Source organism: Lissotriton vulgaris, chromosome 6, assembly GCF_964263255.1.
Source record: "Lissotriton vulgaris chromosome 6, aLisVul1.2, whole genome shotgun sequence".
Classification (NCBI taxonomy): Eukaryota; Metazoa; Chordata; class Amphibia; order Caudata; family Salamandridae; genus Lissotriton; species Lissotriton vulgaris.
Window position 1 is genome coordinate 1,853,818,433 of NC_141694.1, and position 23,091 is coordinate 1,853,841,523.

General features: G+C 50.5%; 1 protein-coding gene across 2 annotated transcripts in view; it reads left to right on the top strand.

Moving 5' to 3' along the window:
* LOC147709654 (low density lipoprotein receptor adapter protein 1-like) overlaps positions 1–23,091 on the top strand; it is a 313,839-nt gene that overhangs the window by 183,378 nt on the left and 107,370 nt on the right. For both annotated transcript variants that reach the window (XM_086928172.1, XM_086928173.1), the window contains exon 4: positions 16,369–16,483. In XM_086928172.1, the coding sequence (XP_086784298.1) occupies positions 16,369–16,483 (115 nt within the window). The remainder of the gene's footprint in view (positions 1–16,368; positions 16,484–23,091) is intronic.

Genomic DNA, 23,091 nt, shown 5'->3' on the forward strand with positions numbered 1-23,091 from the left:
ACTAACGCTTCCATCAAATGTGCGCTAGATGTGGCTGATACTGCCTCCAGGGCAATCAACACTAGTGTGTTGCTAAGAAGACATGCATGGCTTCGGATATCAGGCTTTAAACCAGATATACAAACAACCATACTCAACCAAACAGTTAATCCTGACCACCTGTTTGGCCCCGAGGTGGATGCGACACTTGAAAAAATGAAAAAAGACACAGACACTGCTAAGTCTATGGGGGCCCTCCAATCTCAGCAGTTTCGGGTGGTTCCTTTCGCCGCTCCAATACCAGAGGCACCTCAAGGGGTCAGGCATCGCAATCCACACAGTACTATAAAGGCAATACCCAGACCTCATACACCAACAAGGGTAGAGGTGGCTACAGAGGCAACAACGTCAAGGGCAGGGGACGTGGAAACAATAGCTCCAGGTCCACCACCGCCAACAAGCAGTGACGTCTTGTCACTGCCCCCCGACCACACAACACCGGTCGGGGGGAGACTCCAGCAGTTCCTGCCCGCGTGGAAATCCATCACCACGGACAGGTGGGTCAGATCTCTTATCCAGTACGGTTACTGTCTGGAACTTACTTCCACTCCACCAAACATATCTCCAAGAAGCCGTCCTATGTCCGGCGAGCACTTGCACTTGTTGCAGCAGGAGGTCACAGTCATGCTGCAAAAAGGGGCAATAGAGCTCGTTCCACTGCAAGAAAGGGGAACAGGGGTTTACTCCCTGTATTTTCTAATCCCCAAAAAGGACGGATCCCTCAGGCCCATCCTGGACCTCAGGCCCCTCAACTGGTATATTCTCTCGGAGCACTTCCATATGCTCACGTTACAGCAGGTACTCCCTCTGCTTCAACAGGGGGACTTCCTGGCTACGTTGGATCTAAAAGATGCATACTTTCATATCCCCCTGCATCCTTCCCACAGGAAGTATCTCAGATTCACAATCCAAGACCAGCACTACCAGTTCAGGGTTCTGCCGTTCGGGGTCACCACAGCGCCAAGAGTCTTTACAAAGTGCCTGGCGACTGTGGCGGCGCATCTACGACGCCAAAACGTCCACGTCTATCCTTATCTGGACGACTGGCTCATTCAGGCAAAAACAGAACAGCAGTGCGCCGACCACGTGTCCCGCACTATTCATCTCCTGCACGATCTGGGATTCTCGCTGAACTATCCAAAATCCCATCTCCAACCCGCCCATGTACGGCAGTATCTGGGCGCGACAATAAACGCACTGGCAGCCACTGCGCAGCCAAACTCAGTGAGAATCGCCAGTATCCAAACGCTGATCCAACGATTCAGACCTCAGCACTCGCTTCCAGCGAAGGTGTTCATGCAGTTGATAGGCATGATGGCCTCCTGCATCTCCATCGTCCCGCACGTGAGATTACATATGCGTCCGCTTCAGGAGTGCCTGGCACGTCAGTGGACTCAGGCTCATGGGCAACTGACAGACCTAGTGTTGGTGAGCGGTCGGGCGTTCAACTCTCTGCATTGGTGGAATCCACAAAACCTTTGCAAGGGCCGACCGTTCCAGGAGCCTGTGCCACAGATTATCCCGACAACGGACGCTTCTCTCCAGGGATGGGGAGCGCATGTACTCCATTACACGGTGCAGGGACTATGGACACTACAGCAGAGGAAGATGCACATCAACGTTCTGGAACTGATGGCAATCTTCATGGCCTTAAAGGCATTCAAAGTACATCTGTGCAACAAGGTCGTGTTGATCCGGACGGACAACATGACGGCCATGTACTACATTCAGAAGCAGGGAGGAACACACTCTCCGCAGCTGTCTCATCTGGCTCAGAGCATGTGGAAGTGGGCCATTCAGAGGAACATCTTCCTCATGGCGGAGCATCTCCCGGGCAAAGACAACCAGATGGCGGACCTGCTCAGCAGGCACAGCCACCAAATGCACGAGTGGGAGATACATCCATCAGTACTCCAACCGTACTTCCAAAGGTGGGGTCATCCAGAGATAGACCTGTTCGCCACAAAGGAGAACGCAAAATGCCAAAGCTTCGCCGCCAGGTTTCCACACCCGCAATCGCAGGGCAATGCGATGTGGATGAACTGGTCAGGCAGATTTGCGTACGCTTTTCCCCCAGCACCTCTGATACCGCTGGTGGCACGCAAACTCAGGCAGCACTCGATGACTCTCATCCTGGTTGCTCCAACGTGGGCTCGCCAACCATGGTACACCACGTTTCTGGAACTCTCCGTGGTACCGCATCAAAGGCTTCATCTCACCCCCAGCCTTCTGGCGCAGAGCCATTGCGACATTCAGCACCCAGATCCGCAACAGCTCAACCTGGCGATCTGGCTCCTGAAGTCCTAGAGTTTGGCTACCTCAATCTTCCCCCCGATTGCATGGACATCATTCGGGAGGCAAGGAAGCCCACTACTCGAGCTTGTTACGCGGCCAAGTGGAAGCGGTTTGTCATGTACTGTGTAAACCACAATATTGACCCACTGGACGCTTCCATTCAGAACATTATTTGCTACCTGTTCCACCTGTACCAATGCAATTTGGCGTACTCTTCCATCCGCATTCATTTGTCTGCGATGGCAGCATACCTTCAGAATAGGCAACACCTATCACTTTTCAAGGTCCCTGCTATCAAGGATTTTCTGGAAGGACTCAAAAGAGTCATTCCACCACGGACACCACCAGCTCCGGAATGGAACCTCAATGTGGTTCTTACAAGGCTGATGGGTCCTCCCTTTGAGCCCCTGCACTCTTGTGAGCTTCAGTTTCTGACTTGGAAGGTTGCTTTCTTAGTAGCAATTACATCGCTACGGAGGGTTAGCGAGTTGCAGGCGCTCACCATCCAAGAACCTTTCTTCCAAGTACACGCTAACAGGGTGGTGCTCCGCACTAACCCTAAATTCTTACCCAAGGTTGTATCTCAATTCCACATGAACCAGACAATTGAGTTACCAGTGTTTTTTCAAAACCCAGAGTCACTGGCGGAGCGGATGCTCCACACCCTTGATGTTAAAAGAGCCTTGATGTACTACGTTGACAGGACTAAAGATTTTCGTACGACCAAGCAACTCTTTGTTGCATTTGCCTCACACCACAAGGGAAACGCTATCTCCAAAGCTGGAATCGCTAGGTGGATAGTGAAATGCATTCAGATCTGTTACGCTAAAGCTAAACGCACTCTCACAATTCCACCAAGAGCCCACTCCACCAGAAAGATGGGGGCCTCTATGGCTTTCCTAGGTAATATTCCCTTAGAAGATATTTGTAGAGCAGCCACATGGTCTACCACACATACTTTCACTAAACATTACTGTGTAGACGTGCACTCTAAACAGCAGGCAGCTGTTGGTCAGGCTGTTCTCAAAACACTTTTTCAAACTGCTGCAGCTGGCACGGGCGGCCGCCGCTAATGGAGGGACTGCTATGTATTCTATGCACAGATATGAATTCAGCAGCCCACATGCCTCGAACTGCAAATGCTACTTACCAGTATGCATCTGTTCTTGGCATGTAGGGCTGCTGACATTCATATCGCCCACCCTCCTCCCCGGCGCCTGTAGCAGCTGCAGTATTCCTTTACACATATTTTTCATGCTCTTAGCATGGGCATCACTCACATACTTCACTCCATCTCTGCCAATGGCTAAAAACAATCTGGGGATGGAGGCGATGCCCATGCGCACTGTAGTCCAGGGGAGGAGCCACCTATCTCGTGATACTTCGAAGACTCTTCCAGGACAACAATGTACAATCATCCGGACCCAACACTAGGCGGCGATCTATGCACAGATATGAATGTCAGCAGCCCTACATGCCAAGAACAGATGCATACTGGTAAGTAGCATTTGCAACACGCGGAGCCCACCCGCGTGGAGGAAAGATGCCCACAGGCCGGAGGTTCGCCTGTGCGCGAGAAGCGACCCCAAGCGAAGTAAGGCCAACGGGAGCCCACCCCGCTTATATGGCCGACACTGAACACTGGCCCGGACAGAAGAAATTAAAGCGGAGCCCACCCGCGGCTAATCAGGACAGCGCCAACACCTCCCCTGCCCCGCCGCACAGCATGTGAAGTGTTAGGCTACGGAGGCGGGGTGGAAAAGCGAGGAACCAGTGACCAGCCTACGGCCGTGCAGAGCAGCACTGACAACCCCCCCCCCCCCCCCCCCCTCCCCCCCCCAGCGACCCACTGTGTGCAGAGTGTGAAAGGTGAAGCTGCCGCAGCGGGGTGCAAGGGCGCGAAGGCAGCATCATGCCTGTGGCCGTTTGAAGTACGCCGTCCCCAGCACCTGCCCATGCCTCAGCACAGCAGGCAGGCGGCAGCTGATCAGTGCCGCATTGAAGGCAGAGCACAGCAAAGAAGCACCCTGGGGAAGGGGTGCGAGCAGTGGCCATCGATGAAAGTGCACCATCCATGAGGGGTGTGAGCAGTGAGGCCCGCAGCATCGTGAACCTGCCGAGGCTCGTGAAGTGTGAAATAAAGCCACACTGCCACCGTGTGGCCATTCAGTGCAATGCACCCGGGGAAAGCATGGTGCTGAAGAATCTGCTTTACAAATGAGGAAACACACATCTGCAATAAGAGCATAAGTACTCTAACCTGCCAACAAAACTAGTGTCCAAGCTGGCTAAGACAAACAAACCTGCAACAATCCAAGGAACCACAGCAACAAGACAGAACCCACTGGTGCAGCATGTGACTGGAGGACACAGACCACCAGGGGAAAGGAAAGAAAGACAACAGTGAGCGCGTGAAGAGTGCACAAGAACACTGCCACGCCCGAGTGGCACCAAGTCACCACACAGCCTTTAAGGATAAAAGAGGACGGCGCAGTAAAGCGCCAGAAGCGCGAGGAACACGTCAGGAGTGCCGCAACTCCACATAGGTTACCCAGGAGGACACGCAGCAAGTGCGAACAAGGACGCAAACACGGAGCACAGCTATCAAGGCGCAAAAGGGTTTGACCAGGAGAAAGTCGACAGAGCGGTGGTGCAACCCTCCAGGAACACTTAAGCCTCGCCGGGAGAGAGTGCAGCGGTGCCTCGTGGCCACAAGCCATCGCTGCAGCAGTAGGGCGAAGACAGGAGCACCACCACACAAACCGACGGTGGTTCCGGAACTCGGCAACAGGAAAGTGTTTAGGCGCATGAAGCAAATGCGCAGCAGTGCAGACGACAGTGAAGCACTACACAGGCACTGGGCAGAAGCCAAGGCAGTAGCCCAAAGCAGCAAGTCACAGAAGCGAACAAAGAGCGCATCCAGAAGCCGGACACCTGGTCTTGTCACAAGGGAGAAGAAGCCTACCACCCGGTCTGGTCGCAAAGGAGGAAGAAGCCGACCACCCCGTTGGTCGCAAGGAAGATTCTGACCACCCAGCTAGTCGCAACAAGGAAGCCGACCCGTCAGACGGTCGCAATGGAGGATGCTGACCCACCAAGAGGTCAGAGCAAATTTGAAGAAGATCGTAGGGATATCGACAAAAGAAGACCCCGAGAGAGGTCCGCGAGGAGGACCAGAAGGTGACTGGCGCCAAGTCCCACAACATCACCTTGACATCAGAAGTATCATGTGACAGAAGGTTGCGACGACAGGTCCAGTCACGGAGCGAAGTAAAGACAGTGTCCTAGTGCCGGGACAACACTAGAGGGAAATGAGCAGAGGGCCCGCTGCTCGGAGAAGCCGGTCAGGTTGAGAAGGAAAGCAAGGAGACTGGACAGCGTCGTAAAAGGGAAGGAGAGAAACGATGGCGAGTGAGTGGCACGACCCCATGAAGAAAAGAGAAGCGTAAGAAAGGATGAGAAGACCAATCCTGAGTGGCACGACGCCACGACGAAAGAAGAAGAGAGGAAAGGAGAAGAGCAAAGAGGTGTGCGTGACAGTTCAACACAACACACACCAGAAGGAGAACACTCGAAGAGGAAAAGAGAAGACCACAGAAGGGTGCGTGACGGAACACCACACACACACCAGAAGGGGAACACCCGATGGGGAAAGTGAAGAGATGCATGGATATCCGGACACAGCACCTGGAAAATATCAGCACCACTGGGAGCACACATCTACGTGCAAACCGAAGATCACCCGGGAACGACGGAGGCGAGGAAGCCGGTTCGTTGGGAACAACCACCTCTGGGATGGAACGGACACAGGGCCATGGATATCCAAGGGGCAGAGGCCTTAGGGACACCGGTGGCAGCGGATCACAAAACGAGAGATGGACTGTTGAAGCTTGCTTTGGAGATCCAGGGAGAACAAGGGTAGCATGCGACAGAATAAGTCCCAACAACACCGTTTTCAGTTGGAGCTTCGGACACGGAGAAGGGACCCATAGCGACTCCTCCAACGCGCTTGGAGCGACAAGGCGGCCGCCCACCGGTCCAGTGGAAGCCTGGCAGCAAAGGGCCTCCGGGTCGTCCAGTAAGAGGGGACACCCACGAGGGGCATCGGTGAGAGTGATGCCCTGCAACTGCAGATCCTGTCAGAGACAGCCACCAGTTGGAGAAAACACCTCAGCCAGGGGTATACAGTGGACAGCAGAACACCAATGATCCACCATCATTCCATATGCACCTTTTCACCAACTGCTGTGTTGGAAGAAAGGAACTGGAAAGCATACTTCCACGGCGCAAGTACACAAAGGAGCACGTCCACAGTGCAACGTAACATTGTGCCAAGGAGAACTAATGGTCCCGGCTGCAAGGACACCCTCGCCGGCAGATGACCAGCAGTGAAGAGACTATGTGGAAGTTGTCCACATCGAGTTATGTTTGTTTTGCAATTTTGGATTTTTCTCCCGCAGGTTTGGACTTCATTTTGTTTGGACCTTCATTAAAGTTTGGGAGGGATGTAGTATCGCAGAGATGCGTTCTAGTGTTCCAGTATGTTTGTCACACACTGAACACCCACCACAGGCGCCATCAGTCAGATGAATAAAAGGGGCTGAGCGCAAGTGCTCATGGCCAGTTAACCCAGCACCCTACTGTGTCTGTGTCACCTCATTTACCAGCATGGGGGCCTAGCACCCCCACATCTTTACATATATGTTACTAACCGCTAATATCAGTAGGAGACGTATGTACTTACTACTATTCTTATGCGAGTTTAGAGTTTGTTTTGTATATTTTATGTTATTCCTGCACTCTGAAGTCCAAATGTGATGTAACTGGTTCTACTGTAAAGCGCTCTGACACCTTCGGGTAAAGTTCGCGCCATATCAAAACGCATAAATAAGAATAATGTAAGAAGGGGAGGGGCGGGGTAATTAATCTAATTCTTAAAATGTTCGAGTTATAATCACGCACTGTGTGATCTTGACAAACCACTTTGTTCAGACTTATAATCACGCACTGTGTGATCTTGACAAACCACTTTGTTCAGCCCCGCGGTCTTATCTCCCACAGCCAGGAACCCCTCACTGTAGACGGAGAGGACTGGGCGACAGCTGCCGCTGGAGCCCACATTGCAGCCTTGTTGGTTCCCTCGGTGTGTGCCATCACTGGAGGGGTGGGGGCAGGGGCACGCCCAGCGCCTCGCCCCTCATACATGGCTGGGCCTGGCACGTGCAGCTCCTATTGTTGCCCCGCGCGCCCCCTCGCGCTGTGGGTGTCAAGAATGGTGCCCTTGTACCGCCCTGCACTCGGGCCTGGCTGTAGGACGAGCCGCCCTCTGCTGGTGAAAGGGGCCCTTGTCTGAGTCCTTGTGCCCAGCCGTGCCCCGCGCGTGCTCCCTCGTGCCCTGCCCGCTGTGTGCGGGTGGCACGTGACGCGCGGGTGTGTCGTGGAGCGGTCCTCAGGCCCGCGTGGCTCCCTGTTGAGATGGCGGACGCTGCGCGTGCTCCAATGAGAGTCGAGCTAGGCAGGCAGGTACTCCGTGCGTGACCTTCACGTGACCTCGTTCGGAGCGCGTGTCTGCGGCTGCGCAGCCATCTTGTGGCCACAGATAGATGCTGTCGTGTCTGAGCCGTGACAGGACTCGGGGGCCTCGCTGGACCCGGCCTTACTGCTCAGAAGTACACAGCCCTTATTCCAGTTGTAGGTCCTATTCAGCGCACCTGGTAATAACCATACCGCGCGGTATGCGGGGCGTACCGCGGGTCGGAGTACACCGGCCGCATCACAGTCCTGGGCACGCCTGAGAAATCAACGGCAGGGCTGTAAGAGCCAAAACATGAGACCAGCAGCCCGCAAATAAAATACCACGGGAATCCTGTCTCAGAAACTAAGCAGCGGGTGCAGTGGTCCAGGGTCCAGGTTTTGCTATTAAGAGACCATCTCACCCATTTTAAGTTTTTGGACGTGCCCAGGGCCGTGCTGCTGTGTCACTGGGGCTTTCCTACCCCTGGACAACAATGATTAGACAGAGCTGCAGTCTTCAGCTCACCTCTAACCAAGCCCTTCACCCCACCTTCATTCCTGCCCTCCTCTTTCAGATGGGACAGTGAATGTGTGGTGCGGTGTGGGGAGAAGGGGTGTAATGCACTTGTCCTATCCTCTGTAAGGTTCCTGCTTTGTTGCCTGCCGGTTTCTCTAGGTAAAACTACATTTTAGCCGCTGAGGCCCATCACTGGGTGCTATGGCCTTGCTTTTGGGGTGACCTGGAGTGTTAATCATGAGGAATGCTAACAGCCCCTGCTTTCCCCAAAGAAACTAAAAGACATTTATTTTCAGTATTCATCTCCATTCATGGTGCGCCCAGTCTGGTTTTGTTTTTAATATCATAACACTAAACTATAAATGTTAGGATCCAGATGAAAGACCTCTAAGCTGTACCGGCCTTTGTCTGGCAAAGAGAGCTCGGCTTTACAAAATGACAATCCTTTACAGTACGAAACTGTGGAAAATAACCTTACTAGTTGGCTATATAATCCTTAGCTGTGGACTATGGTGCAATGCCAAAGAAAGTGCGGTCCAAGAAACCATCAGCCAGTCCCACTTGCACATACAGCAGTTTCAGCCAAAACTGTTAACATTTTCAGGAAAACGTACAACCAAGTGCATTATATCCTCAAGACAAGTAGCGCTGCGTTAAACAAACAGTAGGAGTGTAAAGACCCACGCAGAAGCGCTACCTATTACCATGGTCTCACTTACGTGCTTCACATGCTTTGCAAAATGCTGCTTCTGTTTTTTAGGTCCACTTTCTATCGATAAAACACACAAAACTGTATTTGGGGTTTGGGCTGTGTGAAGATGGTGTTTTTTTGCTAATCCGAAGACGCATTAGAGACAAGGAGGGAAAGCTAGAGACATCACATAACATACATCCCAGGAAGAGGCATGGGTTGCAAAGACAGGATGAACTCTGTCAAGGAAATGGCTCGTTTTGGGCTCGAGTATACTAGAGGACCTTGAGCTAAGCCAGAGCCAGACATGGGGCTGGAGCTTTTAGTGCCCCCCACCTCTAATAATACAAATGTTATTGCTGCAATCTAATTCCAGGCGGATAAACCATTTATTATCCATGCACTGCTCCTGTCCCAGTCTGCATCAGGCCAGCTGCAAAGCATAATGTGTATATGCATGTGAAGTGATTACTTGGTGGGTGGTATGGGGCGCTGGTTAATGTGTGGTGCTATGTGGGTGCTCTGATTTACCACTGCTTATGCCTACTTCTGATGTTTAGATTATACAGACTGCACATAGACTACCCATGCCTTCATTTTATGTGTGGATTATACAGACTGTGGATAGACTGCTCATACCTGCAGCTCTCGTGTGTAGATTGTACAGACTGTGCATAGGCTACTGAGGCCTGCAGCTCTCGTGTGTATGTAGATTGTAGAGAGACTGCATAGGCTACTGAGGACTGCAGCCCTCGTGTGTAGATTGTACACAATCTGCATGGGCTACTGAGGCCTGCAGCTCTGGTGTGTAGATTGTACAGACCCTGCATAGGCTGCTGAGACCTGCAGCTCTGGTGTGTAGATTGTACAGACCCTGCATAGGCTGCTGAGGCCTGCAGCTCTCGCGTGTCAATTGTACAGACTGTGCATAGGCTACTGAGGCCTGCAGCTCTCGTGTGTAGATTGTACAGACTCTGCATAGGCTACTGAGGCCTGCAGCTCTCGCGTGTCAATTGTACAGAGGCTACTGAGGCCTGCAGCTCTCGCGTGTCAATTGTACAGACTGTGCATAGGCTACTGAGGCCTGCAGCTCTCGTGTGTAGATTGTACAGACTCTGCATAGGCTACTGAGGCCTGCAGCTCTCGTGTGTAGATTGTACAGACTTTGCATGGGCTACTGAGGCCTGCAGCTCTGGTGTGTAGATTGTACAGACTTTGCATAGGCTGCTGAGGCCTGCAGCTCTGGTGTGTAGATTGTACAGACTCTGCATCGGCTGCTGAGGCCTGCAGCTCTCGTGTGTAGATTGTACAGACTCTGCATAGGCTACTGAGGCCTGCAGCTCTGGTGTGTAGATTGTACAGACTTTGCATAGGCTGCTGAGGCCTGCAGCTCTGGTGTGTAGATTGTACAGACTTTGCATAGGCTGCTGAGGCCTGCAGCTCTGGTGTGTAGATTGTACAGACTCTGCATCGGCTGCTGAGGCCTGCAGCTCTCGTGTGTAGATTGTACAGACTCTGCATAGGCTACTGAGGCCTGCAGCTCTGGTGTGTAGATTGTACAGACTTTGCATAGGCTGCTGAGGCCTGCAGCTCTGGTGTGTAGATTGTACAGACTCTGCATAGGCTACTGAGGCCTGCAGCTCTGGTGTGTAGATTGTACAGACTTTGCATTGCCTACTGAGGCCTGCAGCTCTGGTGTGTAGATTGTACAGACTTTGCATGGGCTACTGAGGCCTGCAGCTCTGGTGTGTAGATTGTACAGACTCTGCATAGGCTGCTGAGGCCTGCAGCTCTCGTGTGTAGATTGTACAGACTTTGCATGGGCTACTGAGGCCTGCAGCTCTGGTGTGTAGATTGTACAGACTCTGCATAGGCTACTGAGGCCTGCAGCTCTGGTGTGTAGATTGTACAGACTCTGCATAGGCTACTGAGGCCTGCAGCTCTGGTGTGTAGATTGTACAGACTCTGCATAGGCTACTGAGGCCTGCAGCTCTGGTGTGTAGATTGTACAGACTCTGCATAGGCTACTGAGGCCTGCAGCTCTGGTGTGTAGATTGTACAGACTCTGCATAGGCTACTGAGGCCTGCAGCTCTGGTGTGTAGATTGTACAGACTTTGCATAGGCTGCTGAGGCCTGCAGCTCTGGTGTGTAGATTGTACAGACTTTGCATTGCCTACTGAGGCCTGCAGCTCTCGTGTGTAGATTGTACAGACTTTGCATGGGCTGCTGAGGCCTGCAGCTCTCGTGTGTAGATTGTACAGACTTTGCATGGGCTACTGAGGCCTGCAGCTCTCGTGTGTAGATTGTACAGACTTTGCATGGGCTACTGAGGCCTGCAGCTCTCGTGTGTAGATTGTACAGACTCTGCATAGGCTACTGAGGCCTGCAGCTCTGGTGTGTAGATTGTACAGACTCTGCATAGGCTACTGAGGCCTGCAGCTCTGGTGTGTAGATTGTACAGACTCTGCATAGGCTACTGAGGCCTGCAGCTCTGGTGTGTAGATTGTACAGACTCTGCATAGGCTACTGAGGCCTGCAGCTCTGGTGTGTAGATTGTACAGACTCTGCATAGGCTACTGAGGCCTGCAGCTCTCGTGTGTAGATTGTACAGACTTTGCATTGCCTACTGAGGCCTGTAGCTCTCGTGTGTAGATTGTACAGACTTTGCATTGCCTACTGAGGCCTGTAGCTCTCGTGTGTAGATTGTACAGACTTTGCATAGGCTGCTGAGGCCTGCAGCTCTCGTGTGTAGATTGTACAGACTTTGCATGGGCTACTGAGGCCTGCAGCTCTGGTGTGTAGATTGTACAGACTTTGCATAGGCTGCTGAGGCCTGCAGCTCTGGTGTGTAGATTGTACAGACTCTGCATCGGCTGCTGAGGCCTGCAGCTCTCGTGTGTAGATTGTACAGACTCTGCATAGGCTACTGAGGCCTGCAGCTCTGGTGTGTAGATTGTACAGACTTTGCATAGGCTGCTGAGGCCTGCAGCTCTGGTGTGTAGATTGTACAGACTCTGCATAGGCTACTGAGGCCTGCAGCTCTGGTGTGTAGATTGTACAGACTTTGCATGGGCTACTGAGGCCTGCAGCTCTGGTGTGTAGATTGTACAGACTCTGCATAGGCTGCTGAGGCCTGCAGCTCTGGTGTGTAGATTGTACAGACTTTGCATGGGCTACTGAGGCCTGCAGCTCTGGTGTGTAGATTGTACAGACTCTGCATAGGCTACTGAGGCCTGCAGCTCTGGTGTGTAGATTGTACAGACTCTGCATAGGCTACTGAGGCCTGCAGCTCTGGTGTGTAGATTGTACAGACTCTGCATAGGCTACTGAGGCCTGCAGCTCTGGTGTGTAGATTGTACAGACTCTGCATAGGCTACTGAGGCCTGCAGCTCTGGTGTGTAGATTGTACAGACTTTGCATAGGCTGCTGAGGCCTGCAGCTCTGGTGTGTAGATTGTACAGACTTTGCATTGCCTACTGAGGCCTGCAGCTCTCGTGTGTAGATTGTACAGACTTTGCATGGGCTGCTGAGGCCTGCAGCTCTCGTGTGTAGATTGTACAGACTTTGCATGGGCTACTGAGGCCTGCAGCTCTCGTGTGTAGATTGTACAGACTTTGCATGGGCTACTGAGGCCTGCAGCTCTCGTGTGTAGATTGTACAGACTCTGCATAGGCTACTGAGGCCTGCAGCTCTGGTGTGTAGATTGTACAGACTCTGCATAGGCTACTGAGGCCTGCAGCTCTGGTGTGTAGATTGTACAGACTCTGCATAGGCTACTGAGGCCTGCAGCTCTGGTGTGTAGATTGTACAGACTCTGCATAGGCTACTGAGGCCTGCAGCTCTGGTGTGTAGATTGTACAGACTCTGCATAGGCTACTGAGGCCTGCAGCTCTCGTGTGTAGATTGTACAGACTTTGCATTGCCTACTGAGGCCTGTAGCTCTCGTGTGTAGATTGTACAGACTTTGCATTGCCTACTGAGGCCTGTAGCTCTCGTGTGTAGATTGTACAGACTTTGCATAGGCTGCTGAGGCCTGCAGCTCTCGTGTGTAGATTGTACAGACTTTGCATGGGCTACTGAGGCCTGCAGCTCTGGTGTGTAGATTGTACAGACTCTGCATAGGCTTCTGAGGCCTGCAGCTCTGGTGTGTAGATTGTACAGACTCTGCATAGGCTACTGAGGCCTGCAGCTCTGGTGTGTAGATTGTACAGACTCTGCATAGGCTTCTGAGGCCTGCAGCTCTGGTGTGTAGATTGTACAGACTCTGCATAGGCTACTGAGGCCTGCAGCTCTGGTGTGTAGATTGTACAGACTCTGCATAGGCTACTGAGGCCTGCAGCTCTCGTGTGTAGATTGTACAGACTTTGCATTGCCTACTGAGGCCTGTAGCTCTCGTGTGTAGATTGTACAGACTTTGCATTGCCTACTGAGGCCTGTAGCTCTGGTGTGTAGATTGTACAGACTCTGCATAGGCTACTGAGGCCTGCAGCTCTGGTGTGTAGATTGTACAGACTCTGCATAGGCTTCTGAGGCCTGCAGCTCTGGTGTGTAGATTGTACAGACTCTGCATAGGCTACTGAGGCCTGCAGCTCTGGTGTGTAGATTGTACAGACTCTGCATAGGCTACTGAGGCCTGCAGCTCTCGTGTGTAGATTGTACAGACTTTGCATTGCCTACTGAGGCCTGTAGCTCTCGTGTGTAGATTGTACAGACTTTGCATTGCCTACTGAGGCCTGTAGCTCTCGTGTGTAGATTGTACAGACTTTGCATAGGCTGCTGAGGCCTGCAGCTCTCGTGTGTAGATTGTACAGACTTTGCATTGCCTACTGAGGCCTGTAGCTCTCGTGTGTAGATTGTACAGACTTTGCATGGGCTACTGAGGCCTGCAGCTCTGGTGTGTAGATTGTACAGACTCTGCATAGGCTACTGAGGCCTGCAGCTCTGGTGTGTAGATTGTACAGACTCTGCATAGGCTACTGAGGCCTGCAGCTCTGGTGTGTAGATTGTACAGACTCTGCATAGGCTGCTGAGGCCTGCAGCTCTCCTGTAGATTGCAGAGACTGTGCATAGACGGGCGAGCGAGGGGCAGAACAGCCCCCTGGTTGTCATCTCCAGTTTGTGTTCAGCAGAGTCTTCTGCTGGGAGACCTGAGTGGCAGTAGGAGGAGGTACCCCCCCTGGGCCTGGACTAGCTGCTGGGTGTAGATTAGACCTGTCTCCAAGGAGCAGCCGGCGCTTTACCCGGGACATCCCTACTGTAGCAGGAGCATCTCTAGCACGAGGTGCTGTGCATAAAACAAAGTGGGGCTGTGTGTGTGTCTGTGGGGGGTGGGGGCTGGTAATGAAAACTGGTGCGACCTAACCCTGTATGGGCTTTAAAGTGGGGCTTCTATGTCCACCAGGTGCTGCTGGCCCTGTGGGCAAATTCTTGATCGATGTGCAGGATTTTAGTGACTCACTCAGGCATATTCACCTTTTTAAAGAACAATATGCATGGAAAATGAACTACATTCCCTTGAGTGATTAGTCCCATTGGGCGAGGACTCTGGTGGGTAGGAACGAGTCTCATGGAGATCAGCAAGAGTGAACACGTCTCTCCCTGTCTCTCACTCTCCCTGTTTCTCCCTTCTCTATCTCTGTCTGTCTCCATCTCTCCCTTTCTCTCTTTTTCTCTGTCTATCTTTCTGTGTCCCTTACACAGTCTTTCTGTCTGTCTCTCTCTCTCCCTTTCTCTCTTTTTCTCTCTCTCTGTCTATCTCTTTCTGTATCCCTTACACAGTCTTTCCGTATGTCTGTCTGTCTGTCTGTCTGTCTGTCTCTCTCTCTCTCTCCCTCTCTCCATCGTTCTCTCTCTCTCTCTCTCTCTCTCTCTCTCTCTCTCTCTCTCTCTCTCTCTCTCTCTCTCTCTCTTCCTCTCTCTCTCTCTCTCTCTCTCTCTCTCTCTTCCTCTCTCTCTCCTTGTCTTCCTTGTCTATCTCTCTCTTACCCCTCCATCTGGGGTAGGGGTTTGTCGTTGTGTATTTGGTCCCACAGATCCATAGTCCTTGTGGCAGTTTTTTGTCCCTGTAATTGGTTTTCTGGGCCTCGAAGTGGGCACACTTTAGTGTGACCCTGTTGTTGTCGAGCGAGAAGATAGTGGACATTTTGTCTTCTACACTAGTATGTTTTCTGCAAGTAAACATGACTTCCTTAGTCGCATCAACGCAACATAAACCATTGTATTTGAGGTCAGAATGGCAGACTTGGGATTTTGTGCAGGATCTGAATGAATGCCTTGAGCACGCCAGGCAGTGCCTTTGGCTACTAATGAACTTTTAATTCTAAAAACCTTAAGACTTTGGAGTCAACATTAACAATGGATGTAATCCGTTAGGAGTTCAGTGCCGGCTGTGGGGAGTAGTTGAATTAAAGTTAGGGCTCCAGGTTTTATGGTATTTCTTTTGTTAAAATTTCCTTCTACATTTATCCATAATTATTTTTGCCCATTTTATTGGTATTTATCCATATTTATTTTATGGTTTCAGAATGAATGGGTCATCTCATGGTATGTTTCCACATTTATTTAACTGATAAACATGAACTTATACTTAAATGCCTGTCGGGTTTCAGCAAATTAAGGAGCCAAATATTACAAAACAGTACACAGAGAAGTAAATATTAGCATTATACACAAATATATGTTAACATATACCTGTACTTAAGGGAATTTCATCATCAGTGGAGTGGTGTGGCTCACTGGTTAGAGGCGGCAGACCCGAAAGCAGAGAACGGCCCGGGACCAGGGTTCAATTCCCGACGCGGCAGGGTCGTGGACCAGGGTCAGCGGACTCGATAATTCTCGCCTCGGTGCCTACTCTAACCAGGGATCACACTTGGCAACTCTGGGCATTAGCTTGCCTCATCTCTACAACGGCCCCCCACATTCGCCGGGGATGCCTGGTTTCACCTTGAGAATACCCAGTAGGGACCATCTCACAGGGATAGCCAGGGCGGGTTCCCCAGCGGTCTACAGCGCCACGACGCCTCAGGGCAGCAGTGTGCTTTACAAGAACACATACATTACATTACATCTGTTTTTAAGTTCCCATGGTGTCTATCCGCTTAGCAGTTGGGCTGGAATTCATGGAAAACAGCAAGAAGAGTCTTTAACAAGAAGCACAATTTTCTGTATTTTTCCGCTTTTATAAATAAATACAGACCGGAATTAGATTCTGTGTGCATTTACCTATAAAAATCTGTAAAACCGGAAAACGAGAAGCTTTCATTAAAGTTTGTTGTCTTTTTTTCTATTTCTGTTTTTCTTCCTTATCAGGATTTCCTACTGCACCACAGATAAGGTTCAGAACAAAGTCTTTGCGTATGTGGCTCAGAACCAGACCAACGAGACGCTGGAATGCCATGCCTTCCTCTCACCCAAGAAGAAGATTGTAAGTGTGCTCTATAAAATGTCTCTCTCTCAGTGGTACAAAATGCTCTCACCTAACTCCTCCCTATTGTAATTGATGCCTTCTCGGTTGTACTCCTACCTTTCTCTCCCAATGATCTTTCGTCACTTCTACAGAGTGCTCCCCCCATGACAGACTAAGTCCTCTCACACACTCAATGTAAGAAAGTGCCCTCTTTTTGCATGGTTGCCCCCATCTTTTGCCAAACTGATGATGTATTTGACTGAGTGTGCCCTGGGTTCCTTCAAAACAGGTACCCAGGTCCTATGCTCTTTCCCTAAAACTGCATTAAGACAAATCCCAATTGGCACTCTTTGGCCACATATCTGACTCTTGTAAATGGTACCATAAGTGCCAAGGGCACTGCAGCCAAGGAATACCTCCAAGGGCTGTACAACTTTTTGTGCCACCCTTAGAGGCCCTGTACCTTTACATACACACAGACTGCCATTGCAGGCTGTGTGTCTTGGTGCAGAACAAAGTGAAGAGTCGACATGGTACATATACATCCCTGTGTGCCATGCCTACAACCCCCTGCCCTGGCATAGGTCAGCCACCCCTCTAGCTGGATGCATTATAACAGTGGCGAGGGTGCAGGTGCATGAGCCCTGAACCCCTACAGTTTTTAAGACAATTCTTAGACCTTGTAAGTGCAGTACTGCCATTAAGAGTATTTGGGCTGGGAGCTTGTCATTACGAACTCCACAGCACCATGATGGCTTTACTGAAAACTGGGAAGTTTGGTATCAGACTTCTCAGCACATTAAACCCACACGGATACCAGTGTAGGATTTAATGAAAAAATGCACTCAGAGGGCATCTTAGAGATGCCCCCAGAAAACATCCTAACACGAGGGTCTTGGCTAAGTGGCTGCTCACCAGCTGCCACCACCAGACATGTTTCTGTACCCCTGGCCAAGAGCCGGCTCAGGGGTCTGAAACAATGCACATCCTGGGACGAGTTGCCAAGCTTCCTCCCCCAGGATGGGCAGGGTCCATGAAGGGAAGCTTCAAAGGCTTGCTGCCTTTGTGAGCTACCTCAGGCCTTTGCTGCTTCCAGCAACTAGCCCCCACCGGTTCTGACCCCCACATCGGGCAGGAGAATCGGCAAGAAAACCAAGCTTGGAAGGGAGGTGTGCCCACCTTTGCCAACTCCACCCCTCAGGTGGGGGAGGCGAGGTGAACAACACCTCTGTCTCTGCCATCTTGCAGATGGGGGTATCCAGCCATCCAGAGTGAGGGATAAGCCCCCCTCCCACAATTGCAGTGGTGGCTTATGAATCAGCATTGGGTCAGCGGCAGATCCCTCTCCCTTCCCCAAACGTAGCACACAGTGGAGACGGATACGTCCCTCCAGGGATGGGGCGGCCACATGGGAGAGGCGGAGATCAGAGGCCTCTGGTCTCCGGCGGAGTTCCTGCTCCATTTCAACCTTCTGGAGCTTCGGGCGATCCTTCTTGCACTGAAGGCATTCCTCCCCTCTGTTAGGGGGAAGGTAGTGCATGTGTTCATGGACAACACCACCGCCATGTGGTATTGCAACAAACAAGATGGGGTCGTGGACCCTATGCCAGGAGGCTCTGCGCCTCTGGACATGACTGGAATGTCACAGCATTTCCTTGACGACTCAACACCTGGCAGGTTCTTTGAACGCCAGGGCGGACAAACTCAGCCGCCGTTATCTGATGGATCACGAATAGTGTCTTCACTCAGAGGTGGTGCAAGGTCTCTTTCAGCAGTGGGGAGAGCCTTGGTTAGATCTATTCGCCACCAAAGAGAACGCTCAATGTCATCAGTTCTGCACGTTGAAATTTCCAAGGCGACACTCGCTCTGCGAATATTTTAGTCGCGAGTGGATTTGCTCTGTTGTACGCCTTTCCGCCTACAACACTTCTGCCCGGAGTGCTGAAGAAGATCAGTCATCCTTTTGGCTCCGGACTGGGCTCGAAGAGTTTAGTTTCTCCAGTATTGGGGTATCTTTCATAGATTCACATTCCTGAATCATTCCCCGTCGTCGTAGTGGGAGTCTCACGGTACATAAAAAAGCAATAATTATGCACATAATAACCATAACATAGGTAACCTAGAACCAGGAAGTAAAGTAGTTATAAACTACAAGGAAAAAAACTTCCACATGTATGAGTTGTCCATGTCATTATATATAGTCCGAACTGCAGACAATCAGGCAACAGCACCCTCCAGAATGTTCTCCTCAGAAGCTCAGGCTCTCAGATTTTCTACCGCACGTCGTGTGAAGGGAGTCTCCCTGAGCTCTGCTCAGTACTCTTCTAATTCTTCAGGAATTTCTTCATTTCATGATGTCTTCTTCAAAGAAATCTCTCTATAGACCTTGTGAATCTTGTGGGAATCTTGTGGGAAGCTCCAGCTGTTTTCTGAGGATCCCCACAAGAAGTGCGTTTATTGCCTATACCCTGATCACCATGTGAGAGACTGCAAAATATGTAGGAAAATTAAGGATCAAGACACCCCCTAATCTGATGTGGGTAGTGTTGCCTCTGGCTCAACTATGTCCTCTAGGAAGAGGATTGCTGAGGAGGATCTATCTTCTCCAGGGGCTAAGGTGTCGAGAAAACAGCCACTCTCTAAAGGTGCTGAATTGACTTCCACCTCAGAAAGGCTCCTCCACCTTCTAAGAGTAAGCCTCTGCCTACTACGCCCGAGAAAAATTGCAAAGTCTCTGGCTTCAAAAGTACTTTCTGAGAAGGATTTACCTCGGAGAAAAGTCCTGTCGTCATCGACGACTAAATCGTCGACGAAAATCACAGTCAATGCGACTTTGACGTCGACTGGCAACTTCTTGTCGCCGAGACCACAGGCTTCATCATCCGTTGACGCTGGTTTCCGTCTCAGTGAAGCCAATCACGTCGATGAAGGAAATTATATCTACTGTCGACGACCAAGGTTAGAAAGATCTCGTTGACGATTGCCTCGTCGACGGCCGCCTTGTCGTCGAAGACTACCTCGTCGACGAAGACTGCCTCATCGACGAAGACTGCCTCATCGACGAAGACTGTCTCGTCGTCGACGACTACCTCGTCATCGAAGACTGCCTCGTTACTTCATTGACACCAGCTCAATCGACGACGACTCCATCGAAGGCCCCCTCGTCGACGCTCCAATTATCATCTTGCACAGAGTTGCAGGTTTGGTCAGCGTCTAGGACCACGGCATCCTCTGCACCGTCTATGACGTCTGTGCAGTTGCTACCATTAACATAAGCATCTTCATTGCTGCACAGACTTGGTTCTTCATTGGAGGCCCTCTCTCCACTGCATAATTCCCCTACTAACGTACCTCTAGATTACCTGAGCAATTACTGGATTATGGGGAGGATGATGAGTCCAAAGAGGATGACAGATTTCGCACTGCCAGGAGCCCTTCAGAATTGTTCATTAAATATCATGAGGATGATCAGGATGAAAACCCTTCAGCAGAGACTGTAGCTCTAGCTCCTTATGCGATACCTACTGCACAGATGCCTCTAGCTCTGCTAAAAAATCTACAATACAAGTTAGAGGATTATTATTGCCGTTTTCCTCCATCTGAATCGGCTGAGTCCATTCCACCGACACCTGTACCTCAAGCTTCCTTTTCTGTGTTGAGGTCTCCCAGACCACCTTCTCCAGTGCCTTCTCATCAGTCCCATTTATTTATTTATTTTATTTATTTTATGTGCTTATATAGCGCCTGAATAAATCCCCGAAGGGGTATCTCCGCGCTTGTGCTGGATAAAGGAAATTTATACCATGCCTAGTCATTTACAGAGGTAGTGAGTCATGAACTGATTAATTAATTACTAGTGAAAAGGTGAGTCTTGAGGGTTTTACGAAAGGATAGATGGTTGGTAATGAGTTTGAGTTTGAGGGGAAGGGAGTTCCAGAGAGCGGGTCCTGTGTATGACAGAGCACGACCTCCCTGACGAGATTTTTTTATTTTAGGGACCTGTAGTAAGTGGAGATTACTCGATCGAAGGGATCGGCCTGGGACATAGGGTTGAAAAGCTTTAGTCCGATATTTAAGGCCCTTTCCTGTCAGGCATTTATGAATGGTACACAGAATTTTAAACTTTGTGCGTTGCCGCACTGGCAACCAGTGGAGCTTGGCTAGTAGAGGACGGGAGGGAGTTCTAGAAGGAACATTAAGGACTAACCTCGCCGCCGTATTTTGGACTACTTGCAATTTGTTTAATTGGCCTTCATTAGTTGACAATAGAAGGCCATTGCAGTAGTCCAATCTACTGATCACCAGTGCCTGGACTAGGGTTTCCTGTGACTATCAGGTATGTAGGGGAACACCCTTTTCAATAGTCCAATGGACCTACAGCATGTGCCAGCAACTTGGTTGACATGATGTTTAAAAGTCAAGGCTTGATCGAATAACACCCCCAAGTTTTTGACAGTCTGCTTTGGGACAGGAACTGGTCCTAATTCTGTGGGCCACCACTCCCCAGACCACAATGTTGCCGCCTCCCCGAACAGTAAAACTTCCGTTTTGCCCACGTTGCATTGTAGGCAATTCTCGGCCATCCATCTTGACACGGCCCTCATGCCTTCTGCAAAGGATTTTTGCAGAGCAGGTGTAAAAGTTTTAAAGGGGAACAGAAGCTGGGTGTCGTCAGCGTAGGATATCTGGGTAAACCCATATGGCCTCACTAAGTCGGCCAGGGGGGCCACATACACATTAAATAATGTGGGGCTAAGGCATGAGCCCTGTGGCACACCCCTGGTGAGCTCCCTGGAGGTGGATTTATGGGAGCCCAGCCTGACTTCTTGAGAGCGGCAGGAAAGGAAGCTTTCCACCCAAGACAGGGCTGCACCTCCCAGCCCTACATCCCATAGACGGTCGAGAAGCACTTTGTGAGACACTGTATCGAAAGCAGCAGACAAGTCCAACAGCACCAGAATCATAGACCCCCCACTATCCAGTGTCAACCTGATGTTATTGGTCACTTCTAGTAGGGCTGATTCGGTGCTGTGGTTTGGCCTGAACCCAGATTGAGAAGGGTCCAGGCCTTCTGCTGCAACGATGATAGGGAGGAAGGAGAATTGGACGATAGATCACTTCTTATGGCGTTGGACGATTACCAGATACAAACTCTGTCTCCTTCAACTCCAGCTCCCATTGATTCTCCTCCAGTTGATATTGGAGGCTTTCATCTCCTTATGGAAAGGGCAACACAATGGTTCCTACTGCCTATGGAAACAAAGAAGGATGAGTGCTTCCTATACGACTTTAAAGATCAGCCAAGGAAGCAGATACGGACTATCCCTATCATTGACTGCATTTGGAAAGAGGGATTGAAGGTCATGACAGCTCCTGCTTCCATTCCTGCGGTCTTGCCTCGACAAAAAATATAAGGCGCCAGATAACTCACCTGCATGCCTCATAAGTCAACCGAAAGCTGACTCTGTTATTGGCCAAGCAGCACAACGACGAGCTAGAAACCCCTCCTCTGCGATCACAGCTCCTCCGGATCGGGATGGCAGACGAGTGGACGCTATTGGAAAAAAGGTTTCCACCATGGCAGCGACTACCACCCGTTCTGCTAATTCACTGGCGATATTAGGTCGATACGACAGACAGTTGTGGTCGAACATCTCTCCCTACATTGACATGTTGCCAGACCCATCAAAATCTGAAGCTTTAAATATCCTACAAGAAGGGGAGCATGTCTCTGCTGAGATCATAGATTCAGCCGTGGATGTCGCATCTACAGGATTTAGGCAACTAGCGGGTGCCGCAGTACTGCGAAGACAAAGCTGGGTAAAGTCGACATCTTTTCGCCAGGAGGTTCAGGCAAAGATTATTGACATACCGTTTGATGGGGAATCACTATTTGACCAACATGTGGAAGAGGCCCTTCAGACCATTAAAAAAGATACAGACATCAAGATCTCTCGGTACTCTTCAATTTCGGAAGCCGCCCTTTCGGGGCGCTAAGGGACGTGGATCCTTTTCTAATCGAGGAGGCTACAACCAACAAAGGTCATACCGGTCCTTTCAAAGCAACCAACGATACCAGCCTCAACGACAAAAGTCTTACGGACAACTAAATACCTCCTATTCGCAGAATAAAAGGAAGCCCTCCTACCGCAGACTGGATTCATCTAAAAAACATTGACAACCGCCACCTGCCACCTCTTCTACCGCCTGCCCCTTTAAAAGTTGGAGTAAGAATCTCCCAATTTTACTCGAACTGGTCCACTATAACATCAGACAAATGGGTCCTGGACATTGTGGCCAGAGGCAATGTTCTAGAGTTCATAAAGATTCCTCCAAATTCTCCACCCAAAGGCCCACCTCCAGCTCATCTCAAGGAGCTTTTTTCCCAAATAAATTTGATGATACGAAAGGGAGCAATCAAAATCTTCCCTAAATTAAAAACAGGAACAGGATTTTATTCAAGATTTTTCCTGATAATGAAAAAAAGGGAGAATGGTGCCCCATGATGAGGAGTCCGAAGAGGATGACAGATTTTGTTTTGCCAGGAGCCCTTCAGAATAGTTAATTAAATATCATGAGGACGATCAGGATGAAAATCCTTCCCCGGAGACTGTAGCTCCAGCTCC